We start from the raw sequence: 24,099 nt of genomic DNA on the forward strand, positions 1-24,099 counted from the left end.
GTGCTCCTCCCCGCAGGCCACTTTGCCCTCGAGACGCACGCCGCAGAGATCGCACGCGAGATCCTGCGCGAGTGATGCCGTTTTCTACGACTGAATAAAATCTACACCAGACGGTGGCATCTCGCTTATCTGGAAAAGTCCGGGTAAGTCCATTAAACTACACACTTCTGCCGCGTATGTCCCGTCTACCATGGATCCTGACCGGCTGAATCTGGAGGTCCTGATATCTAATCTGCCCGCAGTTAGCCCTGTTTTCCAAAAATCGGATATACCTCTTTTCTCCGGAGTGCGGCTGATTAACGTTTCCTGTCAATAAGCTGGAAAACGGTTGGGCGCATTCGGTCGCCCCGCGGAAATAAGGTTGCATAAAGGGGAATGCCAAGAATTACTATGGCCAAGCAGGTCCCGTTCTACCAGGCAGTCGTTTTTTTAGTTCCAAAAAAATCTGACTACTTCCACTGAGTTATGTTCAAGCGCGGCATCTTTTCAAAGATATCTCCTAGAAGGTTTGTTAGTCCTTGTCCTGCTCATTTCCAGCGCTTATCGTGCGTACTCGTTCTGATATTTTTAGCCCCTCGACATCCAGTCAATAAAACTGCGTCATGTGAAACCTACGTTAGAGCTCGACGATTAGGGTAATGCACTAGAAGGAGCCTACACACTCTCGCAGAACCCTAGTATGCATTTTACATTAGAGGTTAGTCCCACTTTCTGAAAGAAGTTATTTGCCAGTCTTTTTTCCAACGCCCAACTATCGTCTGCCTTTACTCTATTTGTCTCTGGCTATCCAACTCATCTACTATTTCTGCAAACACCCGGTTTGCCTCCCGCACCACCACTCTCTCGTCCGCAAACTGCAGTTGCCGGTTTCGCATCACCACGCGTCCGTCGATTATCGAGTTTTGCACAACACTTCCGTTCACCGCAAACACCAGATGCGAGTAGTACTGCCTCACATTCCCCCGTTCCAGGGGAACAAACATTGGATCCATCAGGTCCAGTGTGATCACATCGGCACACATCCCAGCCTTGATCTGACCCCCGTTTACTCCGAGTGCCTTGTTACCATTGCGGCAACACATCTTCAGGATGTCACCGGCTTGTCCCAATGAAGCATCCTGTCGCTGAGCCCTGTGCATTAGGGATGCAAACTTCATCACCTCAAACATATCACGGCTGTTGTTGCATTCCGCAGCGTCATGTCCGAGGCCAATGTTAATACCCGAAGCTCTCCATTCAGGAACACGTGCAATACCGTTTCCCAGCTTGGCATTTGATGACGGGTTGTGAGATAAGTGTGTGCCAGTCTCTGCCATCAACTCTATCTCATGGTCGTTCAAGTGCACACAGTGCGCGGCCACGCAATCGGGACCCAGGATACCGCACTCATGTGCAAGCTCAGTGGGCGGGATACCAAAACGTGCGGAAACCTCTTTCACTTCCTGTGCAGACTCGTTGAGGTGGATATGAATCCCTGTACCCAGTTCATCCGCGAGAGCACGTGCACCAATCAACAACTCGCGATCTGCTAGCGGTGTCCATTCAATTCCTACCCAGACGCGTACCCGACCATTAGCAGTACCGTCAACTTTCTCGTATGCTTTCCGACAGTCGTCTAGCGAGTCTAAGTTGTACTCCGCAGACGCAATATCATTCGACAGTACTGCACGGATACCCAATCTTTCCGCCGCTGCCGCTAAGGAGCCAAGCTCGCGAAACATATCATTCACCATCGTTGTGCCTGCACGGATTGCCTCTGTGTAGGATGCCATCGCGCCCCAGTATGCACGATCGTCGTTTAGATGACGGGTGCATGGGTACCAGCATTCCATCAGGTACTCCTTCAATGGCATATGATCATTCCAGCCTTTAGCAACGGCTGTGTGCAGGTGGAGATCCACGAGACCAGGCATCACCAGCTGATCCGTTGCGTCCAGGATGTCCGCTCCTTCTTTCTCCGCTGCGGTCGCAGGCCCCGGGTGCACGGCTTCGATTACATTTTCACGGATGACGACAGTACCCCCAATTATTAGCGCATCTGTTTCATCTAAGGTGAGTACATCACCGTTTTCTATCACAAGCTTTGTCATGTCGGGGTGCCAATATATTGTCCTTTTATTTTTTCGATGAGCGGAGATTTGAAAAAAAGAAAGAGAATTTATTCAAAGATAAGGGTTGCCGATAAGATCTCGGATAGAACTGTCTATTATTGGTTAAAAATTTTAGGGTTTAGGGGTTCAATTTACCTGAAATTATTTAGCTTCAAATCCTGGACGCTTTGGGTCATACTCTACTTCGTCATCCTTGAAATTAAATCTCTTTGCATCATAAAACATGTCTGGTGTGGATGTTGAGGTTGCAGCTCCAGGAAACAGCTCCGGACATAATGTGATATATCTTGGGAATCTCCATTTTCTTCCAGACCATGTAGCTTCAACAGGAAGCTCGTTCTTGAGTGCCTCAGCAACAAGCTCACACTCCTTCCAGACACGAAGCATGTTGATTCCCATAAACTTCTTGATGTCGTCGGCCGACGCTTTAGTCTTTTCCCAAACCTTGACAACCAAGTCTGGATACTTGGAAACGTCCTCCAGTCCTTCTGGTCCAGTTGCTCCCATGCCGTCAAAGTCAGAACCAATTGCAATGTGATCCCATCCAATGAGGTTCACAATATGGACGATGTGATCAACACAATCGTCAATCGTTGCACCAGTAGCGCCTTCTTTCTTGATAAAATTAGGCACAAAGTTTATACAGATAACGCCGCCATTTTCTTTGACCATAAGCAGAACATCATCTCTAACGTTTCTTTCGTGAGGAGTCATAGTGTAAGCAGAGCTGTGAGAAAAAATCACGGGTGCCTTGGTGATCTTGAGCACATCAACCATTGTCTTGTGAGACACGTGACTCAAATCCACCATCATTCCAATTCTATTGAACTCTTTCACGCACTCATGACCATAAAGAGTCAATCCCTTGTCTTCTTTACCGGCAATGATTGTAGTACATGCGGTTGCAAAAGGGTTGTCACAGTTGTGAGTAAGAGTGATGTATCTTACACCAAGATCAAAATATTGTCTCACAACGGCCAAAGAGGTATCAACTTGATGAAGCCCCTCAACTCCCATTGTAACAGAGATCAGCTTGTTGTCTGACTCAATGTAGCTTTTGAGAGCTTCATCTGCTGAAGTAACAAACTTCATACATTTTGAGTACTTGTCCACGAGCCTTTTGACAATATCAACCTGCTCCAAAGTGTCTCTCACAATACTGTTTGGAGTCTCAAAATCTTTGTACAACTCGTCAGCACTAGGATAGTCCATCCAGCAGCTGAAAAATTGTAAACCAACTCCACCTTTTCTCAGTCGAATCAAATCAGTTTGAGAGACAAGTGGTTCATCAAATTTAAACTTGTCCTCATTGATTTCGTAATGGAGTTGCCATCTCAATTGATAAGGCAGATCGTTGTGGACATCAACCACAGGAGTAGTTTTCACAAGTTCTTTGAATTGTTGGTGCAGATCAGGGGCTGGCATTTTGAAAATTGGGGATATCTGATCCAGCCCTATTTATAGTCGCTCAACTCACCGTAGATCGGGTACGCTACTCCTATCCAGAATGACGATCTTAGTAATTGATGTCGGAACTGCATCTCCGACTATCGTTTGCATATCTTTACGTAAGCTTTTATGATAAGATAAGGGATATTCTAAAAAAGAAACACAACTTGTTTAAATACTGTTAGATGAAAGCACTGCTTCTGACCATAACATCATGCCAATCTGTGGAGGCAACAAGATAAACCTCCATAGATGAAAGAACGAAGACCCCAATAAGCATACCTATCCATAAACCTGTCACACCCAGATTAAAGTAGAACCCTAGCAATACCTCTAATGGAACTGCAACGACGTAGTAGGCTATGAAATTCATTAGCGACCCGGCTCTTTGTTTTCCCTGTCCCCTCAAGAGAGCAGAGAAAATCGCATTAATTGCATCCCCAATCTGGTTGAATGAAACAATCAGAAAAAGTTTTGATGAGTAATCTATTAATTCTTGATCGCGGGTAAAGATAAGAGGCAGCCAGTTGCGACTGCAGACAGTGAATAACGAATTCAAAACACTTATAATGCAACTGGTTCCAAATGCAACCTTCAACACAATCTTGTAGTTTTCGGAGCGAGCGCCAATATAGTACGCAAGTCTAACGGAGGAGCAAATTCCCATTGCAAATGGAATCTGCCATGAGAATGCAGAAACGGTGGTGACAATTGTTTGAGAAGCGAGTTCCACAGTTCCAAACTTAGCAGACAAAAAAGTGATGATTCGATGAGCGAAGCTTTCAGCAAAAACCATCATGATTCCCGGAAATCCCAAAGCTGCAAACTGGCCCCATCCTTGGAATATGACCTTCGCAGTTATGTGATAGTTCCAGCACTGGTGATCATCAAATCGGTAGAGATAAAAAACAATAAACAATGCAATAATCCAGTAAGTTGAAATCAGTGAGTATGCGGGACCTAGATAGCCATACTTTTCAGTGAAAAAATGACACAAAATAACGCTCAAAGGCAGAGCAAGAGCCATCACAGTCGTAGCCACAATGAATTTAGCCTGCGCCTGTAGATACCGTTTGGTGCATTCAAAGATAACTAGTGGTGGTGCAACCATAACCATTTGACTTAAAAAGCTCGAGCACATCTCCACTATCTGAGGGTCTTCGGAAACCGAATTAACGAAAGGACCAGGAAAAAGCCAAAATAGAGAAATCGGCACGAACATGAAAAGAAGGATCGTGGTGCACCTCTGATAATAAACACCAACTTTGGAATAGCTTCCTGCACCGTATGCCGTAGCACACAAGGTATCTAGAGCAGTAGAAAAACCGTTGACTATCACCGGGCCAGAGATGTAAAACAGTGCGATAGAGAGCGAACATGCAGCAAAAACGTCTTTTCCCTGAACGCCTGCGTAATACATTGGAATAAGAGACTGCAGACAGAATTGTAGAATAAAGGTAAGTAGTACTGGCATGGAACTCTTCAAAACGTAAAGAATCTCCTCCTTGTACGAGGTTGTCAAAGGAGATATCACAATTTCCCCCGGATCTTGGCCAGATTCGATCTCAAATTGATCCATTTGACAGGGTCCTTCGGAATCACCTCTTCTATCAAGAAACGGCGTTTCCGAAGACACGGTCCACTCATCTGTTTTGTCCATTGGAAGAATTATCACGCATATGACTCAGTACTTTTTTTTTCACGGAGTTGCTTTAACTTTTTACGGAGTTGCTCTAAGTAATCTCGGAATATGGCTCCCTTACCAAAAAAATGATTCCTCATTTGGAAAAGAATTAAGGTTTCTGGAAGGTGCGGGCAAATGATTTTGGAGGACGTCAAAAACCTTGAAGTGGAAGTGAACACCATACAACCAGCCATTTTGCGGTAATTCATAATATCAGTAGTTACTTCCTGGATGTTTCTGACTCGGAATGAACCAGTTGACCATTTTCAGTTTTGCCTCCAGGTGACTCCACAGTTTTTTTCTTGGCTGCCGGCTAAACGGTACTTCGCATTGTATTGATCCGATTTATGTCTATGTATTTTATAAATTAGCTGAAAACCTTATCCATGAGGCCAAATGAAGACGATTCGTCTTCGGAGTCCTCGACGTTTTCTTCAAACTCAAGATTAATCTCAGAAAGAGGAATTTCTTTGAAATCTTTCTTCCAGATCTTGTAGCCAATCCAAAACACAGCATAAATAATAATCGAGACATAGGCTGCAAAAAAGTTTTGAGTGTCCCATGGCATGAATGCGGTGAACCCTTGAGTGATCGTAATAAGAACCAAAATGAAAATTGCAAAGATAGCTGAGTACGGCTGTAAAGGAGATTGGAAGATTGGAAGAGATTGGCGATCAATTCCTTGTTTCTTCAAAGCATAATAGTACCTGACAAAGGCATAATCAATCATTGCCCAGCACAGGAACCCAAACACGGTGGTTAAATTCATCAGCCAGTTGAAAACTTGCTCGGCTGTACTGTTCAAGGTCAGTAGGGCAAGCAAGCCAAATGCCGCATTGAAAATCACAGAAAAGACAGGAACCCCGTTTCTGTTAGTTTTGGTAAGCCATTTAGGACAATATCCATGGATCTCGCCAAAATAGTAAGTTCTCGATGGAATATAGATTTGGGTGTTAGCCGCAGACATGGCAGCAATGAGAATTCCACCATTAACGATGGATGGAAGAACCTTGACACCTGCATTTCTGACTGCAATGACAAATGGCGACTCTGCACCATTTCCAGCACCAGCATCAACTGCGCTAAGTAGGTTTTTATCTGTGGATGAAACCATCAAGGTAACCATGAACAAAGAGAGGACGTTGAAGATGATAATTCTCGCTATCACCGATTTCATCAGAGAAGGTGCCAGTTTTCTAAAGTTTGGAACCTCGCTACTGGTCAGCGCAACCACCTCTGTACCCTGGAAACCGAATCCTGCGTTAATGAACACTCTCCAGATCCCCAAAAATTTACCAACCGGTTTATCGGTAAGATAATTCACGAATGGACCGGGATCTCTCCAATACTGAAATCCTGTGGTCTTGTGCAAAGGATTTCCACCACACGTCGCCACTAAACAGAAAATCATGCTACCAATAACTAGCAGCAACTTGATCAGTGTGATCCAAAACTCCACTTCTCCGTATGCCCCAACGTCAACGACGTTAACCATGAGAACAACAAAAGTGAAGATTAGTACAATAGCATAGTTGGGCAGCTTACTGTCCGTATCCCAGTATCCAATAAGCAAGCAAATGGACGAAATCTCCGACGGTAAGGTCAAATTATAACTCAAAGCATAACACCAAGTAAAGGAGAATCCTGCAGACTTATCAACAAACCTTGTTATCATCTCGACGAAATTACCCTCACTTCCTAGGAATGAGCACATTTCTGCCAGTGAAAACAAAGTACAGGCGGTAATGAATCCCATGATTACGTAGGAAATCAGCATACCGACAGGGCCAGCAATGGATAGGGAACCTCCACTACCGACGAGCAGTCCCACACCAATAGATCCACCGAGAGCCAAGAAATTCACATGTCTTGGCTTTAAGTGTTTCTTCAACTTGTTATCCTTTTCTATTTCGATCGAGTGGGTTTCAATCAACCCATCTTGGAGCTTTGACTCTTCTGACTTTGAGACTTCGGCCATAATTCGTTAAATTCTACTCCTCTCAAGAGACATTTTATCGCTCTCCTTATCTTTCTCCTGTTCCGGATTAGGAAGTGTCGGGAAATTATCTTTTGGCCGCTGTCTTGAGGGATTGTCGTAAATTTATTTAAGAATTATGAGATGGCCTAAGCCACCAGCGGTTACTCTTTTACGGGCTACGATGGTCTCAGACTGAATTTGAGTACCTTGTAGAAGCTCACACTTATTATATCCTTGTATAGATGCTCTTTTGTTCCTATAATCCGCTTATCAAGTGGAGATCCGAGATCCGCTTGCGGCTCTGCGGCTTCAGCATGTATATAACTGATTTACAGTAAGGCGTACTCCACAGAGATGGAAGTCACACTTTACACGCCAACTGTTCCAACAACAGAGAATCCAGATCTGTTCAGCTCCTTCGAGCCAAAACTTGAAGCTTACAGAGCAAAACTTGCAGCTGGAGTGTTGGACGAGTACAAGTTGCCCGATAATCTGGTACCTCAAGACGATGGTGATGTCACAGGGATTCCTGACAATATTCTAAATGATGCTGAAAAGACAATCACTGAGACATCGGCTGTGTACCTTGCTGCATCCATTGCCAATGGAAAACTGACTGCTGTAGAGGTGTTGAAAGCGTTTGCCAAAAGGGCCACTGCTGCACATCAATTGACGAACTGTGCAATGGACCTGTTCATTCCTGAAGCATTGGAAAGGGCAGCAGAATTGGATGAATATTACAAAACTACAGGGAAGACTGTTGGTCCGCTCCATGGCCTCCCTATCTCATTAAAAGAGCGGTTTGATGTCAAGGGAAGAATCACCCATGCTGGGTATGTCTGTGCTATAGATAACGTTTCCAAAGACTGGTCGCTTATCCCTAAGAAGCTTTGGGATGCTGGAGCTGTTTTTTTTATTCGGACCTGCCAACCGCAAACACTAATGCATCTTTGCACCAATAACAACATCACAGGCATCTGTCGCAACCCGTACAATACTCGCTTGACAAGTGGTGGATCCAGCTCTGGTGAGGCTGCACTGACTGCAATGCACGGATCTGCATTTGGAATTGGCTCTGATGGTGGCGGATCAATTCGTGCTCCTGCTGCCTTTTGCGGCGTCTGGGGTATTCGGTGCACTCAAAAGCGGCTTCCACTGAGAGGAAACAGCGTTTCGTCGGCTACGGGTGTGAACGACTGTTTTCATACAGTCAATGGGCCTTTGGCACGTAGTGCTGATGACTTGGAACTTGCTTTGAAAGTGTTAAGCGATAAAGCCTGGGAAGACGACGCTACACTGATCCCGCTCCCATGGAGAACAGTTTCGAAGCCAAAGGTTTCGGATCTAACAATCGCTGTTTGCTATGACGACGGAGTGGTTAAACCAATGGAGCCCATAATCAGAGGCCTGAAATATGTTGCCGGGAAGCTAAAAGCTGCGGGAGCAACAGTCGTGGAGTGGAAGCCGAACAACGTTGATCTTGTCTCCAAGCTCTCGTTCACGGTTTATAGTGCAAATGGGAACGCGGGCCAAAAAAAGCTGTTTGAAAAGTCTGGAGAGCCCATTTTGAAGTCCAGTGTGGACACACTCAGCTTTGGATTCGGAGACAGACCGTTGACCTACTTGGAATACGAGAAGATCTGTAAGCTCCGTGACGAAAACATGAATCTGTACCGGGAGCAGATGAAAGGAATTGATTTCCTACTCACTCCAGCGTACTGCAACGTTGCTCCAGTACCAGAAACTCTCAAATACTGGGCGTACACTTCAATCTGGAACTTCCTTGACCAGCCGGGAGTTGTGTTCCCAACTGGACTTCGGATGGACCCTGAACTGGATGCTCCTAAGGAATACCATCCAAGGAGTGACATCGAGGCTTACGAAAGAAGTCTCTACAAAGATCCATCTGTTTTTGATGGTGCACCTATTTGTGTGCAGCTGATTGGTCGGAGATGGTTTTGTGAAGAGGTCCTACAAGGTGCAAAAGCTATCAGCGAGATTTTGTAATCTAAATAATCACCAGAATGAACACCATCCAATGTAATGCTGACACAAGTTCTCCACCGAAGTGGCTTGTTGGATCAGCTTGTCAACCTGGCTGGAAACATCCAATTCCTGGAACTGCTTGAAGTCGTTTCCGGTCAGTTTGTCTGTAATTCTCTTAAGCACATACGCAGCACGGGCATTGAGAATGTCTGCCTTGTACTGAGCAGCCATCTTGCTGGCCTCTTCCTCGGTAATTTGACCAGTGCGCAAAAGTTCTTGGTAATTGGCATTAGGCAAGCTCTGGTTAGGGTTGTCGACGATCTGGTTAAATGGGAAGTCAAATCCCCAGTTAATCAGTGGATCGTACGCGAAAGCCTCCAAGATAGCCATCAGGGACTCCTTGTTATCTCTCAGCACTCTCATCACGTTTTCGCTTGTAATTCTGAAAGATCCCTCAATTCCACTGACCTCCATTGCGTAACTCAACATCCGGGTGAGTCTGAATGGAACCTTTTCAGGGTACTTCTCTCTCAAAATAGCAGCCTCAAAACAGTCACCAAAATCAATATGGACGACCTTACCAGTAATACGATCCATCATCAAGTTGGAAGGATGGCGATCTCCTAGTCCCAAAATGTATCCAACCATCGACATCACAGCCAAGGAACGAGTGTATGTAGTTCTTCTATCCAGCCAGGCTTCTGAAGACTTCGATTTGAACCATAGCACCTTGTACAAATCTTGACCTCTGGTTATATCCAAAGCGTAGGTGAACACTTCAACCTTTTCCAATAGTGTCAAGTTGTCATAATCTGGAGACATCTGCAACATGATACGGTGTTCGACATCGAGCAAAATTTTGCGAGGCTCTCTGTATTCCTTGATAAGAACGTGGAAAGTGTCCGAGTTTGGAACCCAACCCAAGAGACCGGAGCTTGGAGAAAGAGGAATAGCAGCAAACTGTTGAATATCCATGTGACGCTTGAAACATTCCGAATCGTTGGCCAGAAGGGTGTTCACCAATCCAAAGAGCTGCATGACCAGACTATCTTGACGAATATCCTCGTGTCCCTTCAGCAGATATTGATAGTTCTTACCGTCACTTCCAAGGACGTTGAACTTCCGCGGTCTCTGCTTCGAAGTGATAACCGAAAACACAGGTTCGAATTTGACTGTTTTGATGACTTCTTTTCCAGGAACATACGTTCCCGGAACAGCGAGCTCAAGATCTTTAGCGGCAAGCAATTTTGGAGAAACATGCTGCAGATCCAGATTTTGCAGCTGGGGGAGCTGTCTTGAGATTCTCCGGAACACCCCGTAGTATAAATCCCATGCTTGGTTCAGATAAGCAACATCTTTGGTACGACGGAAGTTCATCAGCCACTGGTAAGCATCGTTCAATTCCTTACCGAATGCGTTCACAAAAGAGGCCTCACGAATGGTTTCTGGACCTTTTTCAAGTAACTGATGTAATGGTTCCAAAATCGAAAACATCTTCTCAACATTCTGGTCTCCAAAGTATGATCTCGAAGCATCTTCTAATCCTTCATACCACATTTCATGCCACAACACAGCAACACGAATGAGCTCATTACTCACTAAATCAGCTTGGTCAACCAATCTAGAAGAGTGAGCTCTCATCTTGTCGATGATAGTCATGGCAGCCCTTTGACGAAGAACGCTATCCGACTTGATGGCGACAGTCAGTGGATAGACCAATGCTTGTGGATGAGCTCTACCAAGCTCAGATAAAAGTCCAAGCAGTGACTTGCTCACAACAGGATTGGGTTGATGGATCCGTGAGATCAGTTGCGGAATCACATCCAGCCAAGTATCAACCTTGACCATCTGGAATCCTTCTTGGATAGCACTAGCCACATCTTCAATACCACCGTATTTCATCCAAAGAGTGAGCAGTCTCAAAATATCCTGCAATGGATTCGACAGCGACAATGAAATCGAATGGAAAAATCCACGAACAGCAGGAACAACATAGTGGAGAATATTTCCAAGAGCATTTTCCTCCTCTTCTGGGGTTTCATCATGCAATTGACTGGACTGAGGTGAAATCACTTCGAAGTTGGCCAAGGCCCAATTATGCCAAGCCTTATACCAGGTTGGATCAAAGTGCGTGGCTAAAAGGAACGAACCTAGAATACCTGTAGACTCCATCTCCGTCCAGTTGTTGTTCAATGCAATCTTCCACTCACCTTGCTTCAAGTAACATCTTGCCAATAACATGGTGTACTTTTCAATGTTATCGGAAGCTCCAGGAACCGCCGAGGGTAAAGGTTGAGTAATTGCCTCGTTTTCGTTGACTCCCAAATCCCGAGATAGCTTGGAAGCAAAATCAACAAGATGGTTCAAAGCTTCACTTTGTTGACCTCTTGCCCACATGTACTTCAGTTGAGCATAGACAACATGTGGAGGAGCCCTTGAGGTTTGGTTTCCAGCCGCACCTTCGTCCAGAAGAGCATTGAGAGACTTCTCGGCAAGTCCAAGACGACCACTCTTTCTGCAAAGGTTGGCGAACTTGATCCACATCTCCATGTCCTGCTTTGGTTTAACAACCAAGGCACGAACTTTGAGCATCCGTTGCCAGATATCAACGTTTCTCTGACATCCAAGTAAACGTTTGTTCCATGTGTCACGGATCTGTACTCTCTTGTCAGAACCTTGTGGCAAGCACTTGTACTTGATGATCTCCTCAAGCTCAGCAAGCATTTGTACTCTAACAACCACTCCATACGCTCTGTTATAAGATTCACTGACCAAAGCCGTTATTTCTGTAACAAGCAGATCTCTGGCCTTCAAGATATGTTCGGAAGCCTCGTCAAAGTTGTTTCTGTGAAGGCATAAGATAGCGTTGAAGAAAGCTTTATCGGGCGACTCCACTTTCATGACACTGATATAATTATCCATTCTTTCCCACTGTCCGAGTCCCCATGCTGCTGCTGCTGCCAGTGGAGCAATCGCACGTTTAATGTCACCGGAAGAATTGGACCATTTGTCCTGCGCTAGTTCACTCAGAGACTCCCATTCTCCCAATGCATGAAGACATCTCATCTTTCCCATGGTAATATCCATGGAATTTGGTTCTTCCTTTTCTCTTTCGTTGTATGCACGAAGCGCATCGTCCCAACGTTGCAACTTTTCATACCAGGTTTCCTTCAATTGCAAGCCATGGTGATCTTGAGCATACTTGAGAATACCAATGGCGGCATCCGACTGCTGCAGCTGGTTGTTGATGCTAATGAGCGATTCAATCGTTGGTGTAGATGGTTCTTGAATGAATTCCAGTTCTTTGTAATGAAGAGCTTTGGCATAAACATGGCTTCTCTGAGCATATTGCGACAAAGTTTGAATTCTAATTGGAAGGGACTTGTCATCGTGCTCCAAGAACTCAGCCAAATTGAGTAAAGTTTGATGGATTTCAGGTAGGTTATTTGGAGAAGAGAGAGCGATGCAAAGTGATTGTGCAAGTTCCCCTTGGTACTGAATATGCAATTCGTTCCAGCAGCTGGCAAATGCACAATTGAACAAATCTCTCGCCAATGGTGGGTAAACGGTAGCCAATGACGAACAAGCACGTAGAGCAGGGGAAGGCGATTCCTTCAACAGCTCAATGCTTAATCTTCTAGTCCACTCTTGCCAATCCTCCTTGGTTCTCTTAGTGTTACAATCCCAAACATGGCGCAATGCTTGGGTGTTAACAGGAAGCTTTCGAGGAGTTGCTTCTATATCAAAATTGTCAGTCACTGGAGGATCTTGGAGTTTGTCGCTCAATAATCCAGCTGGAAGAGGCTCTCCATGAATCAGTTTGTCAACTAACTGATCGTAGATTGGATAGTGCAATCTGTGCTTGATAATCACCGTGGTAATTCCAGGAATAAACACCGAAAACTCGTGACCCATTTGCAACATCAGCAAACAAATCGTGGTCACAGCTGTACTTTTCAGTTCGTCAGATGGAGAGCTAGCAATGATTCTGATCAATGGTTGAACGATTCGAGAAGCAAAGTCCGTGAGACTGAGTTGTCTGGATAGTTTACCAACTGTCTCTATTGCTTCACGGCTAACTGCTTCATTCGGAGATTCGAATAACTTGACAGTTTGGGGAATAATCAAGTGAGTATACGGCTCAATGTTGCTGCCAAAAACCACAAATGCTTTCAGCGCTCTAAGCGAAGCAACTTTTCCGGCCGACTTGTCTGTATCGAGAACATCCAAAAAAATAGTGATCACTTTGAACATGTAAATCTTGAACTCATCGTCTAATGCTTTTGAAACCTGCTCAATAACACCGATTATTGTCACTTGAAGATTGACTTGAGGGAAAAATTCCGCAATCAATTCGAAGATATCCGCAAGGAATGGACGAGTGTGCAGCTTGACTATTTTAATCAAATCTCCTAGTTGCTGGAAATATATTTCAAGCAATGATGGTGTACAGGAGTGGATGACGGTAGCGAACCCGGGAATGACTTGATCAAGGTATGGAACGCACTTGACTCCGAGAGTCTTGAAAATGTGCATAATAGCTTGTATCACAGCTGGGTGGTGCGTGCTCAAAGAACTATCTTTTAAAATGCGCAATAGTGTCTTGATGACCACAGTTGGGAAATAGTCTTCGTTGGAAGGTGATTTCCCCTTCATGAGTAATTCCATATCCACTGGAGGTGCGTTCTGTTCGGCAACGGTTTGCGAATCCTGTCCATACCGTTCGACTTCTCTATGCTTGTAAGGATCAAGAGCTCCCAGTATACCAACTAATCTGACCGTTTCCCTTCTGATTGAAATAGAAGTTTCCGATTTCATAATGTTGACCAGCAATCCAAGAAGTTGAGGATAATCAAGCAATGGTTGAATCACATACCCCGAAGATCCGGCAACCTGCCCCAAAGTTTTGAGTGCCGCATCTCGTTTGAAACTCATGCTTTGATCTTGGAATGTTTCCATCAGTACTGGCATCAGCTGAGAAATAAATGGTGTCATTTCTTCACCAGCGACGACAGACATTTCGCCAATTGCTGCAATTGCAGCAGAGGCGACTGGAGACCCAGGATCCATACTTCTTGGAAGTAAGACATCCATTATCGGCTTGAGATATGGCTTTGTGAGATCTCCTGTGTGCGAGATGAATACAGACAACAGTAGCGCTGTGTCTTCTTTCTTTCTAGAATTATGTCCACCATACTCCAGCGTGGTCAATAGTTGTATAAGGAGTTTCCGTAGTGACGGCACGATATACGCTGGATTGATTTCTGCTAATCTTCCAACCAATTTGATGGCTGCTTTTCTAATCTCTAGAGATTCGTCGTTCAAAACCATAAATAACAAGCGGACATTTTCTGCCTGAGACAACTGCGGGTCAAACCTCTCGCCAAGACTGTTGAGTATTTGGAGACGAATCTCTGCATGTGTGTCTGTGATACATACCGTCAATAGTTTGTCCAGAACCTCGCTGACGGCTTTGAGAGAATTGAGACTCTTCTGCAGACAAATTGGATCGCTGAGGTAAATCTTGGCAGAAGTCAACGCGGCTTTTAGTCTGACTTCTGGATTATCATGTTCAATGTAGTGAATAACAGAGTAGCGGACAAATTCGGTCAAGGAGTAGTTCCTGAAATCAAAGTAGCTCAGTGTCTTCAAAGCTTGCAGGATCACCAAGACGTCAGGCTCATCCTGATTCACACTTTTTGGAAGACCAATGAGCATGGTGAGATCCACAGGGGTGTGATTGAATTGACCACCATCTCTGCTGTACATGCTTTGACGGTAGTTGTATGCAAGACTTGGGTTCATTTGTCTTTTGAAATCAGGCGATCCCGGGTGTTTGAATTCATAGCCAGAAAGACAAAGACTCACGACGTTGATCAGTCTATCGTTGATGATTGGCTCTAAAGATGGTAAATGGTCTATAAATATTTTGGAAAGGCTGAGCATGTTGTCGTTGATTGGCGATTTGAGTACGAGCTTCATGAGCTGGTAGTTATTCACAAACTTAGTTAACGGAGGGCCGAGAGAAATTGCAAGTTTTGCGAGGCAGTAGAAACAGTATGGAACGAGTTCTTTCTTGATTTTCGGAACTTTGGATGACAAGGCATCTCTAATACTTTCGAGGACAACGCCGTCGAGATAGTTGATAATATTGTTTCTTGCCTCGACGGCAATGTCTCCTATACTGATGAGAATGAAGGTTCTGTCCTTTCCGATCTTCAACTGAGAGATATAGTAAAGAAGAACACGATGCATGTATTTGTCGACAAATTTGATCTTATCGAACCTTGCAAGGATTGGCATGATCTTGGTGACTTCACGGCGAACATCTACTGACCGGTGGTCTTTGATTGTCATCAGGTTTTCGTAAATGTCGTCAATTTTTGAATGCAATAGTGAGGAGCCTTGGAGAACCAATTCTCTATAGCAGAGTAGAGAACCATGGATGAATTCAGACGGGTTGTTGTTGACTGCGGGAGACGTTCCATTGGAGACGGCCTGAGAATTCCGGAATATCAACGTTGCTTCTGTGTAGAGTTTGGTGAACCAGTAGCTTCTGAGTTCGAGATCTCTTTCATAAACGATGTTGAGACAGTTGCGCAAACAAATGGCAGAATCTTCACGAAGAAGGTTCTTGGAGTCTCTCAGGCCAATCCAGATGTTCGAGAGAACTTCCTTGATGTATTGGTAGAGCATTGCCGGAGCATTCTCGGCAAGGGAGCTGATGATGAGAATGGCTGCGTGTTTCTTGTTTTCCACCTTTTCCGCAACTAGCCATTCGATGGACCGTTTCACCTCGAACTCCACAAAGTCGCCAGTCAATGATCCTCCTGGAATTGCAAGCTTTCCCAATGTCTTGGTGGCCTGTTTCATCACCGGTAGGTCGTTCGAGGTGATGAGCCGACGCAAGTAGTTTGCGTACCGGGCAATCATATTGGAGTTTTCTTCTGTTGTCGAAGAGGCACTGATACGGGGTAAAGAGCTGCTAATTAGATCCACTAGCGAGCTGATGGCTTCTATACCTCCCAATTGCTCAGAGACATTCGAACTGTTGATGAGGTCGAAAATGCGCTTGTTGATGTGGTTGTTGTAGACACTCAACTGTTCGGCGGACATGGCCTCGCGCGAAACCGCAACAAACTGGTCGCGTAACGCCAGCGCAGCACGCTTCCTGTGAGTCTGGTCTTTCGACCCCAGTTGGACGAATATTTCATCAACATGCCAATTGTCCGTGGAAGTCGACATGATAATTAATAAAAAGAGATTTGTGTATTTGCACAGCCGAGTTTTAATAGACGAGTGTGGGTAGAATGAAAAGGTGTTTCAGACAGAGTCTGGAGGCGTTGCTAGACGGACGGAACATGTACTATGTACAAATTAAGGCACTACGTAAATGTGGGGAAGGTGACCAGTTTCGCAAAGATATAGATGATGAAGGTAACCGTTAAGTTTGCCTGGAGACCCTTGGATTTGACTATTGTTGATAACCACGCAGTTATCGAGTTTGCTGTTTCCCTTTTGTGCAAACTCCGATGGGAACTAGGTTCCCGATCCTACTGAATATGGCAGGTCATCTGCTTGGAGCATCTCGATCCATGGAAACTTCGTGGGATTTCTGGAACTTTTTTTCTCTCGCACGACTTGATTTTTTCTGGAATAAATAGAAGGTGCAACTCCTTGGGGAATGAACCTAAACATGAGCTGTGTGGGTAAGAAGCGGTTTCTGGACACCAACGAGGTATTCCGCGATTCCAAGCGCAGACTGATAGACAACTTCTCCGGTCTGAAGATCGGGATGAAGGAGGCTGGGGGCAATAATAAGTCGCTGTTTGAAAGCGACTATCTGCCTTATACCCCTTGCAACCCTCCTTCGATGGATAGAGTGATCATCTCCAACATCGATCAGTTCTTGAGAGAAAACCCGGACCATCTTGACTTTCTGGACGGAGATAAGGTCGACTTGGAAAACGTGGATCTCAATAAATTGATAATACCCACCGTGTCTGCGGGACAACGAGAAGATCAGCTCAACAAGTTATACGACAAGTATGTTCGCAACAGTGGGGCCCTCGTCAAATACTATAACCCAGAGCAGCTCACATACGAGCGATTTCTGGACTCGAAGGATATGGAGGGGAAAATTGTGGAGCTGTTGAGCAGTGACGAAGAAGAAGACGACCAGGACGTGGATATGGATGCAGATTAGTGGTGATCGGTTTCCAAACTCGACAGTTTGTCCAATGTGCGCAATAGAGTCTGTGCAATCGATGGGTCACTGGTGACTTTTTTGATTACTTGCTCCGCTTGATGTTTGAGATCCTCGATAGAGTCTCGACAATACTGGAAACTATTAGTTGTTTCCATGATATGAAGGGCATAAGCTTTTAGCTGATGGTCTTCTGTCCGCAGTTTTAATATATTCAATAATTCGCTTTTATCAGGATTGCTGTTGATGGAGTGGATGATTGGAAACGAGAACTTTCCTTCGGTGATGTCTTCGCAGTAGCCCTTGTTATGGTTGTAGAGGTCGGATTGTAGGTTCAGATAGTCGTCTTTTATCTGGTAGATGATTCCAAGCAGGTTGCTAAGTGTGACCAGATGTTCTGACGGGGTGTCCGAGACCAGGTTCATCAATTTGGTGCTAAGTCGGAACAGTCCACCAGTTTTGCACATCACCATGTCCACGTACTGATCCTCTGTGGGACACTCGTTATTGTCACGCCAGTACAGGTCCAGTCCCTGGCCGCGATGGAGATGGATCATTTCCTCCAAAAAGATGTTTTGGGCAATTAGTCTCTTGTCCTCGACAAAAGCGTCGTTCAATTGTCTCATGGCAACAAAATACATGTAGTTGGAGCAGTTTATTGTCTGCGGAACGCCGTATATTAGATGAGCGCACGGCTTACTACGACGCAACCGCGAGTTGTCTTCGATATCGTCGATCAGTAACGATGACAAATGCAGGGTGTCAATCACAGCCTCGATCCGCTCCAAGTCCACAGAGGGGACCTTGAGCACCAGGTTGAACGTCTGGATCAGAAGCCATCGCAAATTCTTGCCCTGTGTTTGTTCGGAAAGATGGTTGTAAGGCAGTAGGATGTTTTTCTCGCTGGTGGCGTCCCATTGTGGCGAGTCTGGAACAAGGACCATGGAAATAAATAATGTCAATATTTAATTTCTCGGAAATTTCTATAAACTTGTCATCATGGAACATATGCCAATCCAATGGCTGATGGAAGTGCCCGTTGTGACACGCTGCTACACCATCGGCATTGTGGGCGTGTCGTTACTGGAATCTGCAGGATATGTCACCGAAAGAGACCTCGTGTACACTTTCGAGGATGTGTTCGTTCGAGGGCAAGTTTGGAGGTTACTGACCTCAATATTGTATTTCGGGCCGTTCACCTGGGATTCAATTCTTGGACTATACATGACGGTCCGTTATTCGCAAAACCTGGAACAATCGTTCTACCAAACACGTCATTATATATGGTGTTTGGCGTTTTTAAGCACAGGTTTGATCATCTTTAGCACACTGGTCCATCCACTGTACAAGATTGGAACTTACCTCGTCGACACCCTGCTGTACATCTATTCAAGACGGAATCCAACACAGGCTCTGCAACTCATGGGCTTGTACAGATTTGATTCTCTATATTTGCCTCAGGTGTTTTTCTGTCTTGCTGTTCTAGGATCGCAATCACAAAGCATGGGTATTCGCCTGATGCAGTCTTCCTCCATTGTCGAGCTGATCATAGGCTACCTTTGGGGACACGTTTATCTCTTCCTTGTGGACGTTTGGCCCAAACTGCACGGGTCCGACCCCACTGGTGCACGGATGTGAATGGGGTTCTCCAGGCTCTCCGCCACCGGTTTGGGAAATTACAACCGCACCTGGAAAAAGATATAAAAGGATTATTCTTGTCGGTTGAGCAAAAAGCATGTCGTTTTTGGCGGGATCAGAGTGCGCAGCGAACGCCAACCCACTTGCACAGTTCTCCAAGCAGACACAGCATGACACCTCGTTGGAGCAGTCTTTCAGAAACAGTGCTCAGAACGCTGGTGCGGAGGGCCGGTTTAGAGGGCCGGCCATGATGAACGAAACAGAACGAGCACATATGGACCGATTCATGAATCAGGGCTCTTCTTTTAATTTCCAGCCTATGGCCAGCGAGTTGAACATGATCCACTCTGGGCCTCAAGCTCAGATGATAGCAGGACCACAGGCTCCCCAGTTACCAGAGATATCACAGCAGCCCATTACACAACAGCCACAAGCTTCTTCGCGGTCTGGCTGGTCGTCCGAGTTCCAGAATTCCGCTAATGAGCAAATTACGAACATCCCTGCACAACTGGATCATTCCATGATGAGGTCTTTGGGAGCGGGGCCGCGGCTTCAATTGAGACCTATGGGAGGAGCTCCTATGGGCATGATGCAGACACATAACATGACTCAGCAGGAATCCGACCAACAGATTGACTGGGATCAGCAGTTTAAGGAGATGGAAGAGCTTGATTCCCAGGCACAGGAACCTGTTGAAGAAACAGTCAACGCAGAAGAAAGTGCTTTTGACCAAGTTTGGGACAACCTCCAGGATACGTATGCCGACCACATGTTGAGCAACGACGAGTTCCAATCTCAATGGGAGAAAGATTTCGAAAAGTACGCACAAACGCGGCTGAACTACGGAGAATACAGTTTTGAGCAAAATAACCAATTCAAAAATAACCCTGATGCATACGAAATTGGATTGAAGCTTATGGAAGGCGGTGCGAAACTAAGCGAAGCCGCTCTTGCATTTGAAGCTGCCGTTGAGCAAAACCCGGCTCACGTAAATGCTTGGTTACGCCTGGGCCAGGTGCAAACGCAGAACGAAAAGGAGCTTGCAGGCATAGCCGCATTGGAAAAATGCCTTGAACTGTCTCCCCAGAATCTGGTTGCATTGATGACACTTGCGATATCATACATCAACGAGGGGTACGACAACGCTGCGTTTGCCACATTGGAGAGATGGATCGAGACCAAGTACCCTGTCATTGCGGACCGGGCCCGAGCAGACAACCCAGAGATTCAGGCCGACGACCGGTTCTCTTTGAACAAGCGTGTGACTGAGCTGTTCATCAAGGCTGCCCAGATCTCGCCAGAGGGAGCCAACATGGATTCTGAGGTGCAGACCGGATTGGGAGTGCTGTTCTACTCGATGGAGGAATACGACAAGACATTGGACTGTTTCCAGGCGGCAATCCAGCACAATCCGGACGATGCGTTGGCATGGAACCGTTTGGGAGCGTCGCTTGCAAACTCCAACAAGCCAGAGCAGGCGATCGAGGCGTACTCGCGGGCACTGCAACTGAACCCGAACTTTGTGCGCGCCCGGTACAATCTGGGAGTCTCTTTCATCAACATGGGTATGTACAGAGACGCTGTGGACCATCTGCTGACCGGCTTGAGCATGCACGAGGTGGAAACGCTTGACGGGTCCAACTCGGCAGTTCGGAGCAACCAGAGCACCAGTCTCCTGGAGACTTTGAAGCGAGCATTTTTGGCAATGGATCGTCGTGATCTTCTTGACAAGATCAGACCGGGACTCAATGTGGAGACTTTCCGGAGAACGTACGATGTATAATAATGAATTACGAACTAATCGAACTATTTATTTTTAGTGGCATTTTTTTCTATTGATTAATTTTAGTGTTTTTCCAGCATGGGGGAAAAGAAGTTAGTAGGAGCGTGCGACATCTGTCACCGCCGCAAGATCAAGTGCGACATATCTGTGACCGGTCCCCCGTGTACCCGCTGTAAAGAGCTGAACGTGGGACCTCAGTGCACTTTACACAAGCGTAAGAAGAAGACTGACAGGCTGACTAATTTGAGTATCCATGATCACTATATGAGCGCCGTGAGCGTATCTCCCAAACGGTTTATGAAGGCCACGAGTAATTCCAGAGGTCCTCGTGTGAATATGGTGTTTTATCCGACAGTTAGTGAGACTGCGTCCAAGTTTTACAAGAATGTCGTTGGATACGAGCCCCAACTCTCGGATGTGGATCTGATGTATTTGACCCAGCTCGGCTGCTTCAGTCTGCCCGGCACCGACGTGTGCTGGAAGTACCTGAACTACTACTTCTTGTATATAAACAAGTTTGGTCTGGTTGTGGACCAGTCCAACTTTGTGAAGAAGTATCAAAAGCTTCCGGAAGGACCCTCGATAGTTTTGCTGCAATCCATGCTGTGCATGGGTTCCATTTTGAAGAAGAGCTTGGTGGAGACGGAACAGGAGCGTGAACAGGAACACAGGTATATTGGCATTTTTTACAAGAGAACCCGGGCTCTTCTGGCCGTCTCTGTGGAGCAGGATCCGGTAGCCCTGGTCCAGACCTACATGACGCTGGCGTGCATTGCCGAGATGACAGAACATGCAATGGATACAAACAGTCGGTACTGGGTTCAGAAGGCGCACCAGGTCGCCATGAACGCCGAGTTTTATAGAGACCACCCGGAGTCGGACGAGTACGAGCGCAACATTTACAGACGACTTTGGTGGGCCATCTACATCCGTGATCGGATGTACGTTTTCTGGTATGGAGGTCCGTTCCTGGTGTCCAAGTCAGACACCAAGATTACCAAGGATTGTGAGGAGCTATTCGTTCTAGATCGGATCAACAACGAAAGCCAGCATTTTTTCAGAAACATGATCAGCATTGCCGAGCTCATCGACATCACGCTCAGCAAGAGCCGTTCATCCAATGGTAAGATTTATTTATTACGTGATATCCAGCAGTACGACATGCTGGTCACCAAATGGTTCGAAAGGCTTCCACCAACGTTTGTGTTCAAGCTCGACAAACCAAGCAGCCAGCGCAGCGAGGCTGCCACCATCACGGTTTTCTACTACCTGCTACTCCTGACATTGCATCGAATGGATTTGCAACGCGAGTACAGATCTCTCGGACCAGACCAAAGAGAACGGTACGATATCCAGAATCATCCGTCCTGGGGGATGTCTTTCCATTGTGCGTTCATGATCAGTCAGATCCTGAACGTCTGGATGAAGTCGCTGGACCACGCTCCGTGTTCAGAGGCGTACTTGCACTGTATATTGTCCAGCTCGTTTATCATGCTCTGCCAGTTGCAGAATACAGATCCGCAGATCTCTCGGTTTGCAGACGACTGTGTCCGCACAAACCTTTCGCTTCTGGAGATGTACAACAAGTATCATCTTCAGGGAAGAATGGCTCACTATTTGATCACGCAGATCTATCACGACAAGGCCAAACAGACCAAGATGCTGAAATCGCTGCTGGACGTGGACAAAGAGCCGACTACCGGTCTTGCGCGGTTGCAGAACGAGATCACGTCGAGTCTCGAACAGAGACTCGAAAATCGACTTTTTGAGAGCTCAGACGACCAGATCAAAAAGGATACTGCAGCAATTCGCGAGTTCAGACCGTTCCAGGCGCTTTCACAAAACTACTCTGATTTCATGAAGGACCCAACGTATTCGAACACCAATCCGGCCGATCCAATCATCGACCCGCAGTCAAAATCCGCCCATAATCCTCCTCCTCCTTTGACGCGCGAAACCTCCAAGGAACTGGTCACTGACTGGCTTGCGCGAATCAGCAACCAGGACTCGTCAGACCTCAAAGACCTCGAGTTCTTCAAGTACCTTGGATACCCGTCCGACCCACCAAGCACGGGCTCGAAAAACTTCCAGACATCCGACTCCGATACGCGCACCTCGTTCAGCAACTCAAATACAAACTATCTGCCCGACGCAGAAAATCTGCCCGACTTTGACGAGCTGCTACAAAGTTTATAATAATAGAAGGTGTAAACAAAAAAAAAGCTTCAAATATTTTGCATTTTTCCCATGTTCAAATCCTCTTCGGCGTCTGAGCCGTATTCCAAATCGCTGAAACCGGCGTCCAGGCGTCAGTTCAATCAATTCAGCACAATAGCGTCGCACATACGACGTCGGCCGTACCTGTTGTTACTACTGCTGCCGTTGCTGTTCCTGATACCCCATTATCATAAAACCCCGAAGGTGGTGATCATTCTCGCTGCGAACGAGGGAGGAGGAGTGCAACGGTGGAAGACGCCCCAGGAGTGGTCTGTGGAACGGTCATCCATTGCAAACAAGCGCGACTACGCCGAAAGACACGGATACGTGCTTTCTATCAAAGACACAGCATTGAAAAGACGATACAGCCACGAATGGCGCGAGGGGTGGGAAAAAGCCGACATTCTCAAGCAAACCATGAGACAGTACCCGCAGGCAGAGTGGTTTTGGTGGCTGGACTTGCACACGTTCATCATGGAGCCCGACATCTCGCTGGAGGAATATCTGTTAAAAGATCTCGAGTCTCGCACCTACAGAGACCTGTCATACTGGAACCCACTGCGGATTGTTGTGGATTCTCCGTATGTGGACGTGAAGAATTCGCCCGTCGACATGATCATGGCCCAGGACTGCGGAGGGTTCAATCTCGGCAGTTTCCTTGTGCGCAGGTCGCCATGGACAGACATGCTGCTTGATCTCTGGTGGGACCCCGTGTTGTACGAGCAGATGCACATGAGCTGGGAACACAAGGAACAGGATTGTTTGGAGACTCTATATAGTTCCCAGCCATGGATCAGAGAACGCATTGGGTTTGTCCCGCTAAGAGCAATCAACAGCTTTCCTCCAGGTGCCTGCGCCGATCAAAAGGACGATCCGCAATTTTTCTACAACGAAAAAGACCGCGACTTCTTGGTCAACATGGCCGGCTGTAACTTCGGTGATCGTTCGTGCTGGAACGAGTATGATCACTACAGAAACTTGCAAAAACGACTAAACAGCAGAAACAGATGGTGGTGGTTACCCGGCTGGTTCAAATAATCTAGTGTC

The 24,099-nt window shown here is 46.1% G+C and overlaps 16 protein-coding genes across 16 annotated transcripts; 10 read left to right on the forward strand and 6 right to left on the reverse strand.

Moving 5' to 3' along the window:
• Positions 1-764: 764 nt before the first annotated feature.
• Positions 765-2,090, reverse strand: OGAPHI_003182 (uncharacterized protein; the record flags this gene model as incomplete). Its single annotated transcript, XM_046204133.1, has 1 exon — positions 765-2,090. The coding sequence occupies one exon, from the start codon at positions 2,088-2,090 to the stop codon at positions 765-767; it is 1,326 nt and encodes a 441-aa protein (XP_046061689.1).
• Positions 2,091-2,252: 162 nt separating this feature from the next.
• On the reverse strand, positions 2,253-3,536 carry OGAPHI_003183 (uncharacterized protein; the record flags this gene model as incomplete). Its single annotated transcript, XM_046204134.1, has 1 exon — positions 2,253-3,536. One exon carries the CDS (start codon positions 3,534-3,536, stop codon positions 2,253-2,255), a length of 1,284 nt encoding a protein of 427 aa, XP_046061690.1.
• On the forward strand, positions 2,335-2,649 carry OGAPHI_003184 (uncharacterized protein; the record flags this gene model as incomplete). The annotated part of the gene is made up of 1 exon (XM_046204135.1): positions 2,335-2,649. One exon carries the CDS (start codon positions 2,335-2,337, stop codon positions 2,647-2,649), a length of 315 nt encoding a protein of 104 aa, XP_046061691.1.
• A 205-nt stretch (positions 3,537-3,741) lies between the features above and the next one.
• OGAPHI_003185 (uncharacterized protein) lies at positions 3,742-5,220 on the reverse strand (the record flags this gene model as incomplete). The annotated part of the gene is made up of 1 exon (XM_046204136.1): positions 3,742-5,220. One exon carries the CDS (start codon positions 5,218-5,220, stop codon positions 3,742-3,744), a length of 1,479 nt encoding a protein of 492 aa, XP_046061692.1.
• Positions 5,221-5,611: 391 nt separating this feature from the next.
• On the reverse strand, positions 5,612-7,222 carry OGAPHI_003186 (uncharacterized protein; the record flags this gene model as incomplete). The annotated part of the gene is made up of 1 exon (XM_046204137.1): positions 5,612-7,222. The coding sequence occupies one exon, from the start codon at positions 7,220-7,222 to the stop codon at positions 5,612-5,614; it is 1,611 nt and encodes a 536-aa protein (XP_046061693.1).
• On the forward strand, positions 6,210-6,563 carry OGAPHI_003187 (uncharacterized protein; the record flags this gene model as incomplete). Its single annotated transcript, XM_046204138.1, has 1 exon — positions 6,210-6,563. The coding sequence occupies one exon, from the start codon at positions 6,210-6,212 to the stop codon at positions 6,561-6,563; it is 354 nt and encodes a 117-aa protein (XP_046061694.1).
• A 354-nt stretch (positions 7,223-7,576) lies between the features above and the next one.
• On the forward strand, positions 7,577-10,507 carry OGAPHI_003188 (uncharacterized protein; the record flags this gene model as incomplete). The annotated part of the gene is made up of 4 exons (XM_046204140.1): positions 7,577-9,225; positions 9,292-9,791; positions 9,889-9,940; positions 10,027-10,507. The coding sequence occupies 4 exons, from the start codon at positions 7,577-7,579 to the stop codon at positions 10,505-10,507; spliced, it is 2,682 nt and encodes an 893-aa protein (XP_046061695.1).
• On the reverse strand, positions 9,239-16,453 carry OGAPHI_003189 (uncharacterized protein; the record flags this gene model as incomplete). The annotated part of the gene is made up of 1 exon (XM_046204141.1): positions 9,239-16,453. One exon carries the CDS (start codon positions 16,451-16,453, stop codon positions 9,239-9,241), a length of 7,215 nt encoding a protein of 2,404 aa, XP_046061696.1.
• Positions 14,777-15,112, forward strand: OGAPHI_003190 (uncharacterized protein; the record flags this gene model as incomplete). Its single annotated transcript, XM_046204142.1, has 1 exon — positions 14,777-15,112. The coding sequence occupies one exon, from the start codon at positions 14,777-14,779 to the stop codon at positions 15,110-15,112; it is 336 nt and encodes a 111-aa protein (XP_046061697.1).
• On the forward strand, positions 15,650-15,982 carry OGAPHI_003191 (uncharacterized protein; the record flags this gene model as incomplete). Its single annotated transcript, XM_046204143.1, has 1 exon — positions 15,650-15,982. The coding sequence occupies one exon, from the start codon at positions 15,650-15,652 to the stop codon at positions 15,980-15,982; it is 333 nt and encodes a 110-aa protein (XP_046061698.1).
• A 451-nt stretch (positions 16,454-16,904) lies between the features above and the next one.
• OGAPHI_003192 (uncharacterized protein) lies at positions 16,905-17,414 on the forward strand (the record flags this gene model as incomplete). The annotated part of the gene is made up of 1 exon (XM_046204144.1): positions 16,905-17,414. One exon carries the CDS (start codon positions 16,905-16,907, stop codon positions 17,412-17,414), a length of 510 nt encoding a protein of 169 aa, XP_046061699.1.
• OGAPHI_003193 (uncharacterized protein) lies at positions 17,411-18,358 on the reverse strand (the record flags this gene model as incomplete). The annotated part of the gene is made up of 1 exon (XM_046204145.1): positions 17,411-18,358. One exon carries the CDS (start codon positions 18,356-18,358, stop codon positions 17,411-17,413), a length of 948 nt encoding a protein of 315 aa, XP_046061700.1.
• Positions 18,359-18,413: 55 nt separating this feature from the next.
• On the forward strand, positions 18,414-19,052 carry OGAPHI_003194 (uncharacterized protein; the record flags this gene model as incomplete). The annotated part of the gene is made up of 1 exon (XM_046204146.1): positions 18,414-19,052. One exon carries the CDS (start codon positions 18,414-18,416, stop codon positions 19,050-19,052), a length of 639 nt encoding a protein of 212 aa, XP_046061701.1.
• Positions 19,053-19,149: 97 nt separating this feature from the next.
• On the forward strand, positions 19,150-20,835 carry OGAPHI_003195 (uncharacterized protein; the record flags this gene model as incomplete). The annotated part of the gene is made up of 1 exon (XM_046204147.1): positions 19,150-20,835. One exon carries the CDS (start codon positions 19,150-19,152, stop codon positions 20,833-20,835), a length of 1,686 nt encoding a protein of 561 aa, XP_046061702.1.
• Positions 20,836-20,913: 78 nt separating this feature from the next.
• On the forward strand, positions 20,914-23,031 carry OGAPHI_003196 (uncharacterized protein; the record flags this gene model as incomplete). Its single annotated transcript, XM_046204148.1, has 1 exon — positions 20,914-23,031. One exon carries the CDS (start codon positions 20,914-20,916, stop codon positions 23,029-23,031), a length of 2,118 nt encoding a protein of 705 aa, XP_046061703.1.
• Positions 23,032-23,082: 51 nt separating this feature from the next.
• Positions 23,083-24,090, forward strand: OGAPHI_003197 (uncharacterized protein; the record flags this gene model as incomplete). Its single annotated transcript, XM_046204149.1, has 1 exon — positions 23,083-24,090. The coding sequence occupies one exon, from the start codon at positions 23,083-23,085 to the stop codon at positions 24,088-24,090; it is 1,008 nt and encodes a 335-aa protein (XP_046061704.1).
• Positions 24,091-24,099: the final 9 nt, after the last annotated feature.

The sequence above is a fragment of the Ogataea philodendri genome (genome assembly GCF_020536065.1).
Source record: "Ogataea philodendri strain CBS6075 chromosome Unknown scaffold16, whole genome shotgun sequence".
In the NCBI taxonomy this organism is placed as follows: domain Eukaryota; kingdom Fungi; phylum Ascomycota; class Pichiomycetes; order Pichiales; family Pichiaceae; genus Ogataea; species Ogataea philodendri.